Below are 17856 nucleotides of genomic sequence, written 5' to 3' on the forward strand. Positions count from 1 at the left end.
TATTGGCCAAACCTGGAAGAAGGCTGGCCCAGAGACGGTGAGGATGCCCAGCGATACATGGGTCCAGCTGCAATTGCTGGCCTTGGTAAAAGGATAACAACACAAAAGGGTGCAAACCCTTACCTCCAGGTCCTGCCCAGCCTGAGTCCCAGCTCTGTGTTGATACCCACCCTCCCATGTCACTCCTTGTGGTGGCCTTACAGCCACCTACTCACCCCTGACCAGTTTCAGCTCCACTGCTATCGTTGGTTTCACAGCTGCAGAGAGAGGGCATGGAGCCACAGCAGGCTTTAACACCAGCCAACTGGGGTTCAAATATGACCTTTACCAGCTCCAGGCAAGTAGCCTGGGGAGTCTCCTTACCTCCCTGAGCCTCAGCTTGCTCATCTGAAGAATGGAGCTGAATAAATGTACCCTGCGGGTGGTCTTGAGGAACACGGATGGTATTGGGGAACATCTGATCAGTGCTTGCTACATAGTGGGCTTTCATGGTGGGTTGTAACCGGGTGTGAGACAGCAAAGCCAGACAGCTGGATGCTGGCAGGTCTTGTATGCATTTGTTGCAGGGATAAGTGGACCAGTTGCCATTGAGTGACACAAGTGAGCAGAGAGTCCTTCCTCCGCCTGGCTAGGGAGACAGAGGAACGATTCAGGGGTCAAAGGGTCAGATTCTAAAGACTCCAAATATATACATACTCTCATTCCCACTTAGGGAGGGTATTCTAAGCAGAGAGCACAAGGGGGCCATACCAGTGAGGGTTCTTCAAAGATCATTGTCTCAGGTCTTTAGGTAGGAGAATGGAAGGGTTTTTAGGCAGAGGAGATTCAAAGTCATTCCCCTCTGGGGATAGGTTAGAAGAAACAGGGTGGGAATTGGGAGGCTACTAGAGCTGGAGTGAAGAAAACCATGAGAACACGTTGCAGGTCCTTGGGAGGGCCAGGCAGGAGAAGGCAGGGTCCATGGTGCTGCCCGTTTCTGGCCCTGTCACTGGGTGATGGGGAGCAGGGGTTTGGGCATGGTGGGTCTGGAATTAGAGGGTGTGCAGTTGTAAACACGTGTCTGGGGGAAATGACTCCATGTCCCAGGAGAGAGTCATGGCTTGAGGTTGTGGACAGGAAGCTAAGGGGGAGGGCTCAGCAGCCCATGAGGTCAGAAGACCCTAGAAAAGCCCCAGAGCTAACAGATGAAAAGAGCCCCTAGAAGGAGAGGAGAAGGAGCGGCCAGGGGTAGAGGAAGACAGGAGGGTGCACCTCCCCCCAGAGGGTGTCAGTAGGGTCACACAAGTTGAGGACCTAAAAATGTCCTCAAACCTGAGCCCCGGGAAGGCGGGGCGGGGCGGGGCGGGGCGCGGTGTTCGCTACGGAATCACAGCCTTGTCCCTGTGTCTGTGGAGGCCTCAGAGGACTTGAGCCGGGTCTGAGCTGTGAATGTGGGAGGACAGGTCCCAGGTCTGTGTCTTCCTAAGGTGCGTAGCGGAGGCGCTGGTGGTGAACGGGGCATGGAGGCTGTTTAGAGCTCCTTGTGTAAGCTGTTTGGCTAAGAGCCACAAAGGAACGGGCTGTGCGGGCCATTTAGAGCGAGGGTGGCCGGGCCCTGGTCACCGGCAGCCAAGAGCACGCAGACGCTGGGACTGCACTCCCGAGCCAGGCCGGCCGATCCCTCGGGCCACGGCGGCCCCCGAGGCCCAGAAGCGCCGCTGCCAGCCAACCCCACGCGGAGCTAGGCGTCCTGTCCCGACGCGGGGCGCGCTGTCGCGATCCGGCGGCGCGTGACGTGGCGGGGGCGGGGTCTGGGCGGCCGCGGCGGCCGCGGCGGTCGAGCGAGCGAGCATCCTGTCGGCGCCTGGCTACTGCGAGGTAACGGGCCGCGGGCGGGCGAGCGGGGGAAGCGGGGCCGGGCCCGGGGCCGGGCCGGGATCGGGGCCGGGGCCGGGGTCGCGTCCTGGAGGCCGAACGCTCCACGCGGCCGCCGCCGCTGCCGCCGCAGCGTGCTTGCTGCGCCGCAGCTTGCGGGCCCGCCAAGCCGGGCGCGGGGCGGGCCGGCGGCACGTGAGACACGCCGCGGCGAGAGCGTGCGGGAGGGTGACGCTGTGCGTGTGAGAGGGACCGCGAGCGTGAGGGTGGCCCCAGGAGTGTGGGGGAACCCTGAGTGTAAGACTGAGCGTGTGAGAAAAACTACGGGTGTATGTGTGTGTGGGGGGTGTGTGTGTGAGAGAGAGACCCCCCCGAGTCTGAGAGTGACTGTGTGAGTGTGCAAGAAACACCCTGAGTGAGCAAATGACTGTGGGAGACACCTTGGTGTGAAGGAAGCTCTGGGTGTGATGAGAGAGGAACAGGCGCCCTAGACCAGAAGGGGGTAGGGGGAGAGGGAGGGAGGGAGTGTGTGTGTGTGAGAGAGAGAGAGAACGAGAAAGAGAGAGAAACCCTGAGGGTGGGAGAATCTGAGTGTGAGGGTGACTCCAGAAGTGCGGGAGAGTCTGAGAGTGTGAGGGACACTGTGGTGGTAAGAGTCCCCGAGTGCGATGCTGTGTGAGAGACTGGGAAATCCTGGAGGGTGAGTGTGATGAGAAAGAGAACCTGGGCTGTGAGAAACTGCAAGTGAGAAGGACAGCGTGCAGGGCTCCCTGGGGCAGGATCAGGGCTTCCTGGGATGCTTCGAGATGGGCTCTAGGGCCGGGGCTTGCAGCCCTGGCCTGTTGGCGCCAGGGGATTGTGTGCTCCTGCTTTGATGGCTCTCTCTTGTGTCTTCATGTCCTGTCACCTTGTTTGGTCATCTCATGTTATAAATGGAAGGAGATATTTGTAAAACATTCTGAGAATTCTTCACTAAGCACTAAGCAAACAGTCTGGGTACCACATTGTGTAATGGTCAGTATAAATGGGAATCAATATTTAACAGATGTTTTTGAGTGCCCCTTGTGTGCACTGGGCTGTGTGCTTCGTGACACAGTTCAAAAGAATTCGGTCTCTGCCCTTGATAGGGGGGAAAAAAGCACTGCCAGCAAATCTAGCATCATGGTAGCAGAATGCTCCACCATCTGGTGCTTCTCTGAGAGCTGCTCTCTGATTTGAAGATCTGGGAAGAGCAGACTTTTTGAAAGTCTGTGAGTGCTTCCTGAGCTCATTTTTTGTCTCTCTTTGCTCGCTGTGAAGCCCTTTAGGTGGAAACTGCCCAGGGTGCCTACATTACGAAGGTGCCCTTGGGGCCTAATGGCTTTTGCTTCCCAACTTTGTTCTCAGCCTGTCATTCAAGTTCTTATATTTGATTTCCCAGCCCTAACAAATAAGCAGAAAGCCACAAAAACAATTTTTTTTCCCCTTTCTTCCTTCTTCCCTGTCTGGCGATGGGTGTATTTTTATTGCAGACTAAAAGTAAATACCAGTTATGTGACTGATCTCCTTGGCCCTTCTTGGTACAGGAAATTTCCTGACCTCTGTCCTGTGTATTTCCTGCTATAGTCTCCAGGACGTGGATACATTTCTACAAAAGTGACCGAAACAGGGCTTACAGGACCTGGGACTTGGGGAGCAGCAGCGGTCTAGAAATGAATGATTTGAGATGACTGGGCTAGTTCTCTGACACGTGTAGGCTGGTTGCTTCAGTTATAGTCCACTGTGGGTGTGATGGAACTTCTCAGTAATTGAGTGCTGCCCCTGCCAGGCATGTAAAACTTTAATTTTACAAAGGGAAAAATCATCCTGCTGCTTACTAGATTCATTTTTTTGATAAGCTGCCTCTTACTCTTTGTTACAGAGGTTAAATGGCCAAGACAGACAAATGGAATTAGGCCTTGCTGTGGAGACTTCCATTTTCTTCTCAGTACCTGACCATTTATGATGAGGCAGCTTATGAAAGTGTGATGTTTGCTTATTTCCTCACAGGTGAATATTATTGCTCTGTTCTCTATTAGATCTTGGATCTTTGCGATTTGTGAAGTTTCAGTTATTTGTGCACCATATGAATAGGATGCTATTAATGAGAGTGGTTCACGTATAATTAACAGTTATGTAACACTATATTATATAAAATTGTATATTAAATTTTATCATTTTCTAAAGAGCAGTTGTGGTGGTTTATAATTAAAGATACTTCAGTGAGGTCGTTAAAAAGAAATTGAAAACCAAAGTCAATGGAAAAGACTAGATATCACATACTGCTGAAAGTGAGGGTATTTATTCACTGTGATTGATTGCTGAATTTGATATTGAGTTTCCTGGTATCTTAGGTAAAGAGATAAATTTAGAGTTACATAACTTTTTCATTTGATAAGTGTACTATATATATATATAGAAAGAGAGAGAGAAGGAGAGTTAAGCATTAAAAAATTAACACCTGTTAATTGAGGGAATATATAAATCTCAGAAAAGCTTAGAAAATAAAGAATCTACGTTTTCACAGTAGAGATTTTAGTATTTTTCTCAACAATATTTTCCCCCATAGTCATCAATTATAAAAGAGTTTTGTTTTTTTTTTCTGAAGATTTATTTATTTGGGATGCCTGGGTGGCTTAGTTAGGTCTCCGCCTTTGGCTTGGGTCATGATCCCAGGGTTCTGGGTTGAGTCCCATGTGAGGCTCCCTGCTAGGTGGGGAGCCTGCTTCTTCCTCTGCCTGCTGCTCCCTCTGCTTGTGCTCAGGCACTCTCTCTCTGACAAATAAATAAATGAAATCTTTAAATAAATAAAGATTTCATTTATTTATTTTGAGAGAGAAAGAGAGCATGGGCATGGAAGGAGGGGCAGAGGGAAAGAAAGTCTTAAGCAGACTCTGTGTTGAGCACAGAGCCCAGTATGAGGCTCGGTCCCATCACCCTGAGATCATAACCTGAGCCAAAACCAGGAGTCAGACATTTAACCAACTGTGCCACCTGAGTGCCCCTATAAAAGAGTTTTAAAATCCAGCTTTTAAAGTATTCTTTGTAACTGAACTTCGAAAAATTCTTCTTTCTTTTCCCCCCTGAAAATTGCATGTGGTAGTTTCATGGTTAAATTTTCATAAGGAAATGTTAGTAGTCTTATGAGTTCCTTTGTTATCTGGTGCAGGAGCCTGTAAAACAGGATGAAAACCTACTAGAAAGCTGCATTGTGTCCTTACAGGCTGGGTTTAATGCTAGTTTTTCAAGACAGAAACTTAGCGGGTACACTGCATGATTTAATGGAAATTGTCTTCAATAGTGATTTTAGAGAAAGAGAGACTGAAAATCTCATACTGTGTGTGATCTTCACATACCGATTTCTCTTATCAGTTGGATAAAAATTGAAGGCAGGAAGATAGCCAGTTCAGAGAAGATGATCTGGTAAGATTTTGTTGCATACTCTTTTCCCCAAATACCAGGCTACTGAGTTGGAGATAGTGGCTTAGTTAGGAGCTCCTTGATTTTCAGCCCATTGTTGCAGAAGGTCTGCAAATCTGTTCTGTGGGGATAGGATAAACAATGCATCTCACACAGGTATGGACTGCTGTGGATAGAGTGGTGACTAATTAAATGCAAATGAATTCAAAACCATTATTGTGGTCATAGTTGCTTGTTAAAATTTTTTCCCCATCATCTGTTATTTAAAGAACAACTACTTTGACAAAATGATGGGAACCACTGTCTCAGACTGAAGTTTGATCACTTCTCTTTACTTAAAGGCTTTTTTTGCTTATTGTTCTGGCAAGCAAGTGGCTCAAGGTGTTAGACTTTCAGGAGGGTTTGTTGCGTATTTTTTCTTTCAGCGATTCTGTCCTTGGTATATTTTATTTAGTGATCATGGACTGAGTACTGAGCCTGTGCTAGGCCTTGTACTGGGTGCTATTAAAGTAGATCAGGAACTCACAAACTAGTTGGGAGATTGAAGCTACGTAAATGTGACAAAATGAGGGGGCTGCTAAGCAGAAGTATGTACTAAAAATTTTATGGGGACAAGGAGATATTTGGGGGAAAGGTAGGAGAAGAAGAGTGTTAGAAGCAGAGAGCTCAGTATGAACACAGATGTGTCTGTCTGATGGACTTTGGAAACCCTGGACTACTCCAGGTTCTGGAAACTGCAAGTAATTCATTGGGACAGGACCTTGGGTGGGACTTTGGGGTCAGGGGTTGGGGTGGGGGGACACTGTGATAAGGCCCTGCTAAGAAGCTTAGAATTGGTCTTAAAGGCCTCAGGCAGCACCTGGGGGAGGGTTCCTAATAGTGCTCTGCTACCAGCTGAGAGATAGGGCTGTTATTCTGTTGTGAAACTTGGGGACCCAAAGTGGTGTTTTTTCTGCTTAGAAGGTTGTCTCACACCCCATCCTGTCCTGCTCTCCTGCGTGGAGGTAAACCTATTGCAGTTGCCAGGTTTTTTTTTTTTCTTTCCCACTCAGAATTCACATAATTACTTAGACAAGAGTTATGTTGGGACATTCCATTTTCAGGTCTTTTAGATCTTGCTGATTTTTTTTTCCCTCACACTCTACATGGAGCTTGATTAAACTCATGAGTCTGAGATTAAGAGTCTCATGTTCTACTGACTGAGCCAGCCAGGTGGCCCTAGATCTTGCTGATTTTATGTCTACGTATTCTATTTTGGCTGAGAGAGGTGCTTTGAAGTCTAAATGTAATTGTGGATTTGTGTATTTCTCTTTTCAGATCTATGATATTGCTTTATGTATTTTATGTATTTTGAAGCTATGTTGTTGGAGGAATACACATTTGGAATTGTTTTCTTGGTGAATTAACCTCTTCATCATCATGTAATGTCCTTTTTTATCCCTAGCAATATTACTTTTTAAAAATTTTTTTTTTATTAACATATGATGTATTATTAGCCCCAGGGTACAGGTCTGTGAATCGCCCCTAGCAATATTTCTAATTCTGAAGTTTATTTTTAGTCTAATGTTAATAAGAGCTACTCCAACTTTCAATCAGTGTTTGCATGGTTTATTTTTTCCTATCTTTTTACCTATAACCTTTAACCTATCTTTTTTTAAATAATTTTTTATTTTTTATAAACATATAATATATTTTTATCCCCCGAGGTACAGGTATGTGAATCACCAGGTTTATTATACCCTTCACAGCACTCACCATAGCTTTACCTATCTTTTTATACCTATAACCTACTGAGCCACCCAGCCGCCCTCCAGTGTCTTTATATTTAAAGCTGGTTTCTCGTAGACTACATGTTGGGTTTTGCATTTTAATGTAACTGTCAGTGCTGTCTCTTAATTGGTATGTTTATTGGGATGGCTGGATTAAAATCTTTCATCTTGCTAGTTGTTTTCTGTTTTCTATTTGTTGCTTGTTTTCTTTTTTTCTGCCTTCTTAAAATTTTTTTATTATTTGAGTATATTTGATGCACAATGTTATATTAGTTTCAGATGTACAACATAGTGATTCCACAATTCCATACATGCTCACCATGAGAAGTCTAGTTACCATCTGTCACCATACACTGCATTACAATATTATTGACTGTATTTTCTATGCTGTGATTTTTTAAAAATGATTTTATTTATTTATCTGAGAGAGGAAACAAGACAGAGAGAGAGGAGAGTGTGAGCGGCAGAGGAGCAGAGGAAGAGGGAGAAGCAGCCTCCCCACTGAGCAGGGACCAGATCCAGGTCAATCCCAGAACCCTGGGATGATGACCCTAACCCAAAGCAGAAGGCAGATACTCAACCAACTGAGCCACCCAGGCTCCCCACCTATATTTTACTTTTATATGTGCTATAAATCCACAATTCATCGCTACTATTTTTACTTGAGGCAGGCGATTATATTCTAAAGCAAATAAAAATAGCCACCCCCCAAATTTTTTTTTCCAAAAAGTATTTTTTTTTAAATACCCATGTGCCCCTGATTACTTTGCTTCTTGATAGTAGGTTGTTTCTCTTGCCTTTTGTTGTGTTGCTTGTAATTTGTTACTGATTGCTAGATATAGGACTTAAAACAGTAGAGAGTGAGTCAAGTATTTATTCTGGATACATCTCTTCTTTTGTAGGCTATTAGAGTGGGAGTTCCAGTCAGTTAGGAGATGAGTTGGATTTGGGTTTTGTTGTTATGGTTACCTTAGATGCACATGGGAGCTTCAAATTCCTAGGTTTAGGATGGGTTTGCTGGAGGGAGGGCTTTTCCTCAATGTTTATGCTTTACCCTCAACTTTAGGTCTTTCTTTTGTTGCTGGATGCTTGCTTACCTGTTGGTGGGGAGCAGGGATTCTCTTGTTGTCTTGGTTCAGCCTCAGTGTTAGGCAGGCCCTGTTTTTCTGGGTCTGGGGGGAAGAGGGGTGAAGATCTTTCTAGTGATCTTCCTCTGGCCTCAGAGGTAGAACATTTCTGATGGTCCGGGTCAGAATTTCCTCTTTCCTCCAGGTATAAGGGTTGTTTTATTTTTCTTTTACTCTGCCCCAGCTGCCTTGGAAAGGACAGAGTTTGCCACCCTTTCCCCAAGGGTGTAAATTTTTATTCTTTAGAAAAGACCTTTGCATTTTTCCCATAGTACTGATTGCTTTTCTTCTCTAGGCTAGCACTACTGAGAAGCAGTCTCTGGTCTCCTACCTAGTATTTTTTTTTTTTATATTTTATATATTTATTTGACAGAGAGAGAGATCACAAGTAAGCAGAGAGGCAGGCAGAAGCAGAGCAGAGAGCTCCATCTGGGGCTTGATCCCAGGACCCTGAGATCATGACCCAAGCTGAACTGCCTAGTATTTTTTATGAACATCCAATCCTCTGAGGTCTGTGGAGAAAAACCTCTGACTGTCTTTTTTTTTTTAAAGATTTTATTTATTTATTTGACAGAGAGAAATCACAAGTAGATGGAGAGGGAGGCAGAGAGAGAGAGAGAGGGAAGCAGGCTCCCCGCGGAGCAGAGAGCCCGATGCAGGACTCGATCCCAGGACCCTGAGATCATGACCTGAGCCGAAGGCAGCGGCTTAACCCACTGAGCCACCCAGGCGCCCCTAGTAATTCATTAAATTGTACCTGAGGTCTTCTTATTTGCCTACATGTTGGTCGCATCATTCTCCGTGTGCCACAGGTGAACCAGAGCTTGCATCTCTACAGGAAGGTGCCTGTTTTTCCTTAAATTTCAGTCCAGTAGGTTGTCCTGTAACCCCAGTTCTCTGATGGCTTCAAGAAAAATTATGGTTTTGTAGATTATTTGTTTTTTTCTTGTCATTGGAGTTGGAATGATGCTTTTCCCAGCTTTCTGTATCCTACATGGATAGTTAGAAGCCAAGGCAATTCCATTTTATACTAATTTTATTTTCCTGTGAGATGAATTTCTCTCCTTCCCTGTGATATTATGAATTAATAAGTATTTGGTCTTCATCCACTGTTTCTAGACACAGTTCCTATAATTTCCTATATAAGAGCCATAGGGGCATTTTCTGTTATAATATTTACTTTTGCTCTCAATTCCTGAAATAGCTCCAGGGCAATGAAAGTGAAATGGATGTCTTTTGTTATTTATATAAGAAGCCCCTTTCAACCTGCCTCTCAGTTTTTGTTAATGAGGTGATTTTTGGAAAGCATCCAGATCTTCTGAGGATGGGGGCTAGTTGCTAGAGGAACCAACTGTGTGATTAAGTGGTTCAAGCTTTCAGTACAGGGAGAAGGGGGAAGGGAGAGAGGGGCTAGAGATTGAATCTGTCACTAATGGCCAATGATTTTAATTAGTCATGCCTTTGTAATGAAGCCTCCATAAAACCCCAAAAAGGACAGAGTTTGGAGAGCTTTCGGGTTGGTGAACAGGTAGAGGTGCTGAGTGAGTAACTTGTCCAGAGAGTGTATGGTACTCCACTCCCCTTCCCTTATGCCATGCCCTATGCATCTTTTCCATCTGGCTGTTCCTGAGTAATATCCTTTTATAATAAACTGGTAATCTAGTGAGTAAACTGTTTTCTTGAGTTCTGTGAGCCATTCTAGCAAATTAATTGAACCCAAGGATGGGGTAGTGGGACCCTCCAGTTTATAGCCAATCAGTTGGAAGCCCTGATAACAACCTGTGCTTGTATTTGGCATCTGAAAAGGGGGCAGTTTTGTGGGACTGAGCCCTTAACCGGAGGGAGCTCTAGGTCAATAGTGTCAGTGATGCAGTTTTGGAATATAGGTGAGGTTTGGTGGGGTGAGGTCTGGAGCCAGCAGCCAAGAAAGAATTCTTGAGACATCTTTGGTGCAAAATGCTGGTTTTATTAATGCATGGGGACAGGGTCCTTGGGCAGAAAGAGCTGCCCTGGGTGAACATTATACTCTGCCTGCCTCAAATCATAAGGACACTTAATTTTATCTACCTTTCTTTCTGGAAGTTAGGTTATTGATAAGAATGCTCTTTTCTTGTAAATCACTAAGACATTTGTCAACTCCTGTCCTGCAGAACTATAATCTCTATAAATTAACCATTTGTTTTTCCTTCCCTTAGCTTCAGGACAGTCAGGAGTGCTGAGGAATGTCACATATATCCCACCTTAGGGGTGGGGGTTGTGGGGTGTCAGCTTGTGCTTTGTCCTCAGCTTGCCTTCTGCTCCCTCATCATCAGGGTTGAGTTAAATTGTCTGGTGTTGCCAAATTGTTTGATGTGTAGAAAACCCATACTCCGGTATCAGAGATCCAAAAAGAATATGTGGGAGCCCCAGCCTCCTCTGCCCATTTAGCTAGGGTCTGACTCAATAGAGGGGAACCTGAAGTAGTCTCTGGGGCCAGGTTTCTCTGCTCGCCTCTCTGTTGAGTTGGGTGGAAAAAGGCAATCTAGGTCTGCACCTGACTCATGTGAGAATATAGTCTCCTCTGCTATTTCCAAGTTTGTTTTCATGGTTGCTTTGGCTCATCTGACGGACACGTGAAAACAAGTATGTACCCACATGCCTGTGCCTGCATAGGAAAATCTGCATGGCTTGGTGCCAAGAGCAAAAGGAAGAGTGGTGTGCCTTAAAGCCAGGTCTTATCTAAGCAGAGGTAGGCTGGGAGTGAGGGAAGGCTTGCTAGTGCCCCCAGAGGAGTGTTTTCACTTATCTCCAGTGCAGACCCTGGCAGAGGACCGGGACAGGTAAGGCAGGAGTTTTGGATAGAGCTGTGGAGACTGAACTTTTCCCTGAGAACTGCTTACTCTTGAGTGGCTATTCCCTCACTCTGAGCTCCGTGAGCTAAGTTTCTGGCACTTCTATCTTTATTGAGCAGATGAGAGGCTTCTGGGAAGATGATGTACTGATCTCATTCCTATCTCTGAAGTTATCTCTGTGACCTTAAAAGACTGATTCTTGGGTGGGAATAGTATGGCTTACAGGAATCCTTTATCCAGAAGATGAAGTGGGAGTAAGTAGGTGATCTGACTTCCTGATTACTGGGGCACAGGGATTGGGAGCAGGAGAAGTTCATGCTGAGTGCAGATTCGGGAAGGTGTGTGTTTTCCTCTGACAGATTCTGGGTTCTTCATATATAAGTTGTTGTGGAATCTAACTTCTTTGAGGTTTCTGGACTGGCTCAACTCTAAACCAAAAGTAGGGGTATGTGCCATCTCCCTATGGGATGCCTTCTAATGCCAGGTCTGTGGATAAGAGAAGCCACATAACTCTGACTGGGTGTCACGGTTTCTGGGTCCTGTTCTGGGAGAATCTCTTTGCAACCCCAGATTGTAGCGAGGGGCATGCTAAGGAGGAAAACAAAGAAATTTATCGCAGTCAAGCCCCATGTTAGGGTGCCCTCTGGATGTTCTTTCTCCATTGGGTCTTAATTATATTCTCTCTCTTTTCTGGGCACTTTGGAAAAAGAGATGTGTTGAATGAACAAGCAGCAATGTAGGAAATATGGCTGATGTTGTAGACACAGCAACACACAGGTGTGTATTTTCATGAAGGTCCTTTGTTTGTTCTAGTCTTTGCATCGGCTCTGGTCTTGGCATCTTCCTAGCCTTTCTTGCCACCTGCTGGTGTTCTTTGCCGGCCTCAGAGTAGTTACAGACTTGTCCACATGTTGCTGGATACTGCAGAAGTTCCTGTTTATGTTTGGGGGAGGTGAGTGGGTATGGGCAGTGAGAGATCTATCAGGCTGACTAGGGCTGTGAACCTGGTAGTGAGAGTCTGGTCTTTACAGGTTTGTAAGTTTTAAAATGGTAAGACCATTGGCCGCCTGGGCGGCTCAGAGGATTAAGCCTCTGCCTTTGGCTCAGGTCATAATCTCAGGGTCCTGTGATCAAGTGCCTTATCGGGCTCTCTGCTTGTCGGGGGGCCTGCTTCCCCCCTCCCTCTACCTATCTCTCTGCCTACTTGTGATCTCTGTCAAATAAATAAATAAAACCTATAAATAAATAAATAAAATGGGACAGTCAGACCAAAAGTACACCTCATGGAGAATCCATGCTATGGATAAACCCAATGCCAGCCTACCCTCTGTGTTAAGCCATCTTCCAACTCTCTATTGTTGGAAGTTGCCATCAGCTGAGCTCTTACAGTTATCTCTTGGGAGCACTATTTATCTGCCTACCTCCATTTATTTCTCTGTGTCCTGTGGTGGAAACGGATACGACCTCATTATATTTAAGTCTGTAGGTAAGGCATGCTGTTCGTATATAAGAGGTTGGCTTTGCCAGACTAAACCAGAAACTCACCAGCTTCTGCCCTTAACTAACATGCTTATATTCTTTGGTATTCTTTGCCAGGCCACAGTAAACACGGGTGTGAAGGAAACATTTGCCATGGAAGCCAGGGAACTGGAGAGCCCCCCACCAGCCTACCATCTTATTCCAGAGGCCAGCCAGCCCAGGGAAGATGTCAACATGAAGCCTCAACAGACTGCAGAAACTATGCAGCTGAAAAAGGAGATCTCGCTGTTGAATGGGGTCAGCTTGGTGGTGGGCAACATGATCGGCTCAGGAATCTTTGTCTCACCCAAGGGCGTGCTGGTATATACTGCCTCCTATGGGTTGTCATTGGTCGTATGGGCCATTGGTGGGCTTTTCTCTGTTGTTGGTGCCCTTTGCTATGCAGAGCTGGGGACCACCATCACGAAGTCTGGGGCCAGCTATGCTTATATTCTAGAGGCCTTTGGGGGCTTCATTGCCTTCATCCGCCTGTGGGCCTCCTTGCTAATTGTTGAGCCCACCAGTCAGGCCATCATTGCCATCACCTTCGCCAACTACATCATCCAGCCCTCGTTCCCTACCTGTGATCCCCCGTACCTGGCCTGTCGTCTCCTTGCTGCTGCTTGCATATGTAAGTCTGGGGTTTAGTGGGGGAGTATGTTTGAGGGTGTGGGTTCCTTTGATAACGGTAGTGGTACCTGATACTCGAACACCATATTTTGCTTTTGGGAGGAGGGGGAAGAGAGGCATCTTACCTTTTGTCTCTTTTTTTCTTTTTAAAGATTTTATTTATTTAAGAGAGAGAAACTGGGCAGGAGCATGGAGGGAGAGGGACAGGAAGAGGGAGAGGCAGATTCCCTGCTGAGCAGGGGGCCAATGTGGGACTCAGTCGCAAGACCCTGGGATCGTGACCCAGATGCTTAACTGACTGAGCCACCCAGGCGCCCTGTATCTTACCTTTTGAAGAAGTAATCTCACCAAAGTCATTTAACCCTGAGAGATAAGTAAGGGTAAAGGTTAGGGATGAGAGAAGTTTGAGTCTTTTTTTGTGACTCTTGGTGCCTCACATTCCTTCTGTCTTGACTCTTCCAGAGTTCTGTTCCACAGTCTATACGACAGGTTGGTGCATGTCTTACTTTTGTCTTATCAGATGTTTTGATTGGAGTCAACATCACTAGTTGTAACTTAACCCAGAAAAATCTATCAGTGCTGAGGACTTTATCCTGCTTCTCAAAAATAAGTTACTTTACTTCCCAGTTTAAACCAGTTTAGAGTCTGAGGAAAGAGACTTCTCTAGACTGTTAGGGTCCCAAGGTGTTACCCTCAGCCTACAGGACCACTGTTTCCTGCCACTGCCACTCTTTGTAGCCCATACTAAGCAGCAGGCACCACACCAAAATGGCTTTTTCTCACTGGCGTTTGAGTTTTCTTTTTTAAAAAAGATTTTATTTATTTATTTGGAAGAGGGTGCAAGAGAGGCAGGGAGAGAGAGAAGGAGGGAGATCATGAACAGGGGGAAGCCTAGAGAGAGAAACCGACTCTCTGCTGAGCAGGAAGCCCGATGTGGGACTCAATCCAGGAACCCCAGGATTGTGACCTGAACCAAAGACAGACACTTAACCAGCTGAGCTACCCAGGTGCCCTATATTTGGGTTTCTGAGGTCAGAACCCAGGATATCCCAGTTGATCCCTCTTTATTTTCCTTTTTCTCTCATGAAGTGGTCAGGAGGGATTCTGTGTGAAATTGCTGAAAAGGAGAGAAGATTGCTATGAATTTACCCAGTCTTGTAGCGCTAGTGTTTTAGCTGAGAAGTGGCGCAGAATTCCCTGTGTTCCTTAGCTCTGTGCTGCCAGGAGCACTTAATTATACTCTGTTCTTTCCATATCTCCGCTTGCAAAAGCTTTGGCAGTATATGTAGTTTATCCACAGTGTTAAAAATAGACTGAGAGTACCTTGGAGTTAGCAAAAAAGGATTGTATGGTACACTGTGGTTCCTGACTTTAAGGAATTTGTTAAAGACAAATGTTAAAGGGAACCCCTCAACATGTAGCCCCAGGACAGGGGAAGGTGGGTACTCAGCTGTATGTGTGTTAGGGTCTGGCCATGGGAACTCTGGCCTGAGTTTTCTAAAAAAAGAAGAATTTTTTGATTATGAAATGTGTTCATTAGGGAGATGAACTTATCCTCAAATCACCCCATAATGTACCACCAAAAGATGAACACCCTTAATAATTAAATCATGTCTCCATTTCATTCTTTTATAGAACTGGCATCATACTTTGCATATAACTTTATATTCTGCTTTTTAAGTTTAGTACATCATGTTTTTTGGAATGTTCTTCAAAGAAACATTTTTTAAACTAGTATCTTTTTATTATTATTACTATTATTTGAAGGTAATACATAGACATTATAGGCACTTTGAAAACGCAAAAAAATGGAGAAAAGAAAAATCACCTATAATTAATTTTTTTATTATTTTATTATTTTTTTAAAAAGATTTTTATTTATTTATTTGTCAGAGAGAGAGAGCACAAGCAGCGGGAGCAGTAGGCAGAGGGAGAAGCAGGCTCCCCACTGAGCAAGGAGCTCCATGTGGGACTCAGTCCCAAGATGCTGGGATCATGACCTGAGCTGAAGGCAGATGCTTAACCAATTGAGCCACCCAGGCATCTCCACCCATAATTTTAACTCCCAGAGAACTATTGCTACTAATTGTGTGAAATACCTTCTAATGTTTTTTTTTCTGTGCTTATCTCATTTTTTATACATTTTTTTATAAAGATGTTATTTATTTATTTTTTTAAGATTTTTATTTATTTAACAGAGAGATCACAAGTAGGCAGAGAGGCAGGCAGAGAGAGAGGGGGAAGCAGAGAGCCTGATGCAGGGCTCGATCCTAAGACCTTTGGATCATGACCCGAGCTGAAGGCAGGGGCTCAACCCACTGAGCCACCCAGGCGCCCCTTATTTATTTATTTGACAGAAACACAGCAAGAGAGGGAACACAAGCAGGGGGAATGGGAATGGGAAGGAGAAGCAAGTTTCCTGCTGAGCAGGAAGCCTGATGCAGAACTCCATCCCATGACCCAAGTCTAAGGCAAATGCTTAACGACTGAGCCACCCAGTGCCCCTTATCTCATTTTTTTTTTTAAAAAGTACTCTTGAGATCATACTCTCTCTGGTTTGTATAATACTTTAAAAATTTTAATATTTAATCCCTTTCATCAAATATTCTTAGAAAACATGGTTTAAGGACATAGAAGTAGTTTCCTGGCAGTGTGGTATAGTGGTTAAGATCATGGGCTCCCATGCCAGACCAGGACTGATTCTAGCTTTACCAGCTGTTTTTCCAGCTGTTTACCTTGAAGGAATTAAACTGTTGCCTTGGTCTTCTCACTTGAAAGTGGAAATATCACTTGTACTTACTAAAAGGATTGTCATGAGGAATAAATGAATCAATACATATACAGTACTTCTCTGTGTCTGGCATAGAATAAATGCTCTGTATTATTATAAACAATATTACTGTGGGAGTCTTTGTATATAAAGATTCAGAGTTTCTGCACCTTTTTTCTGTAGGATAGAATTAATTATACAGGAGAAATACCTGTGTCTGAAGAAATAAATTGTTTTAAGATTCTTCATGTGCTATCCAGTTTTCTTCTAGAAGGTTTTGTGAGGGTGTGCTTTTACCTAAGCACTTAAGAGTGCCTGTGCAGTTGCTCTCGTGATGGCCTTAGGGTGAATTCCAAAGATAACGAAGTCAAAGGACATCTCTATGTATAATTTTCATGTACAAAAGATTTTTATTTGGGAAATCTTTTTTCCTTTATGATTTTTTCTATTGTATTTGTTCTTTTGTCCTTACAAAGCCCATTCCCATACCAGGAACTGCTTTTTTTTTTTTTTTTTTGGCTAGAACTGTTCTTTGATTGGAGGGGAGACCTCACCTCTTAGAAGTGCAGTCATGGTGTATCTGTAACTTCTTTCATTCAAGTGTACTTTTATCCAGATTACTCACCATCAGAATTCCTTCAAGCCCCTATCCCAGAAGCCCAGGCTTTTCCATAATGCATGCCTGCCAGTAGGAACTTGTCAGATATGGGCTTAAATCATAAAACCATGTCCTGTCCTGGGGCACCTGGGTGGCTCAGTGGGTTAAGCCTCTGCCTTTAGCTCAGGTCCTGATCTCAGGGTCCTGGGATCGAGCCCCGCATCAGGCTCTCTGCTCAGCATAGAGGCTGCTTCCCCACCTCTCTCTGCCTACTTGTGATCTCTCTCTGTCAAAGAAACAAATAAAATCTTTAAATGCAAAACAGCAACAACAAAAAACGTGTCCTGTCCTAACTGACAAGATTTTAGGGTTCACCTTGTTTTTCTTCTTGTAAGTTAGGGTGAAGAATCGGGCTGATGCATCATGTGTTGAAGGAAGTCTCTTTGGGCAGGGGTAGCAGTGGTCTTAGACAAAATTGGAAGAAACCAGTTAGGTCATAATTAGGGGTAAAAACCACAAAATCTGCGCTGAATCCACTGAGAAATTTCGGTAAGATAGGAAATTGAGTTAGTCTTGAAATTAAGAAGAGTTCAGGTTGTTTTTTGTAAGACTGTCTATGGAAATTATAGCCATGCAAGCTAGATAATCAAAGTTTAATTCTAGAAGGAAGGGCCCAGACGTTCTTCATATAACAACTGCAGGTCAGAGCTGCAAGCTGGTGGCCTATGGGCCAAACTTGACCCACAGATATATTTGTTTGTCCTAGTGTTGTAAGCAACAATTTTGAATTACTTGCCAACGTTTGAAAACCAGGACTTTTCTGTTGAAAAATCAAAAGTTCTGGCAACCTTGGGCCCAGATTCCTTCCTGACAAAATTAGCTGCCTTTGTGTCATGGTTCCTCCCTTTATTTATTTTTTTAAAAAGTTTTTAAGATTTTATTTATTTGACAGAGAGAGAAAGAGAGCATGGTGAGGGGGAGGAGGAGAGGGAGAAGGAGAAGCAGGGAGCCTGACTGGGCCTGATCCCAGAACACCAAGATCATGACCCAAGCAGAGCCAAAGGTAGATGCTGAGCCAGCTGAGCCACCCAGGTGCTCCTGGTTGGTCCCTTCAAAGGAGCACACACTCTTCAGTCTACTACAGCCCTCCACTCCCTCTTGTTTTATACCCAGACAATATTTTTTTTTAAGATTTTATTTATTTATTTGTCAGAGAGAGAGAGTACACAAGCAGGGGGAGTGGCGGACAGAGGGAGAAGCATGTTCCCCGCTGAGCCAGCGTGGGCCTTGATCCAGGACCCCAGTGACATGAGCTAAAGGC

The 17856-nt window shown here is 44.8% G+C and overlaps 1 protein-coding gene across 5 annotated transcripts in view; it reads left to right on the top strand.

Moving 5' to 3' along the window:
• The first annotated feature begins 1376 nt into the window (after positions 1-1376).
• SLC7A6 (solute carrier family 7 member 6) overlaps positions 1377-17856 on the top strand; it is a 34788-nt gene continuing 18308 nt past the window's right edge. For 2 of the 5 annotated variants that reach the window (XR_001178193.2, XM_004744508.3), the window contains exons 1-3: positions 1377-1466; positions 3755-3882; positions 12616-13168. Coding sequence is in view for 4 of the 5 variants with exons in the window: in XM_004744508.3 (XP_004744565.1) it covers positions 12652-13168 (517 nt within the window). In the remaining variant the exon portion in view is untranslated. Of the gene's footprint in view, positions 1467-1511; positions 1858-3754; positions 3883-5244; positions 5296-12615; positions 13169-17856 lie in introns of those variants that run through there. The other 3 variants (XM_045076211.1, XM_045076213.1, XM_045076212.1) reach the window with 3 other exon arrangements.

The sequence above is a fragment of the Mustela putorius genome, unplaced genomic scaffold, assembly GCF_011764305.1.
Source record: "Mustela putorius furo isolate JIRA1106 unplaced genomic scaffold, ASM1176430v1.1 tig00000174_pilon_pilon_pilon, whole genome shotgun sequence".
Taxonomy (NCBI): domain Eukaryota; kingdom Metazoa; phylum Chordata; class Mammalia; order Carnivora; family Mustelidae; genus Mustela; species Mustela putorius.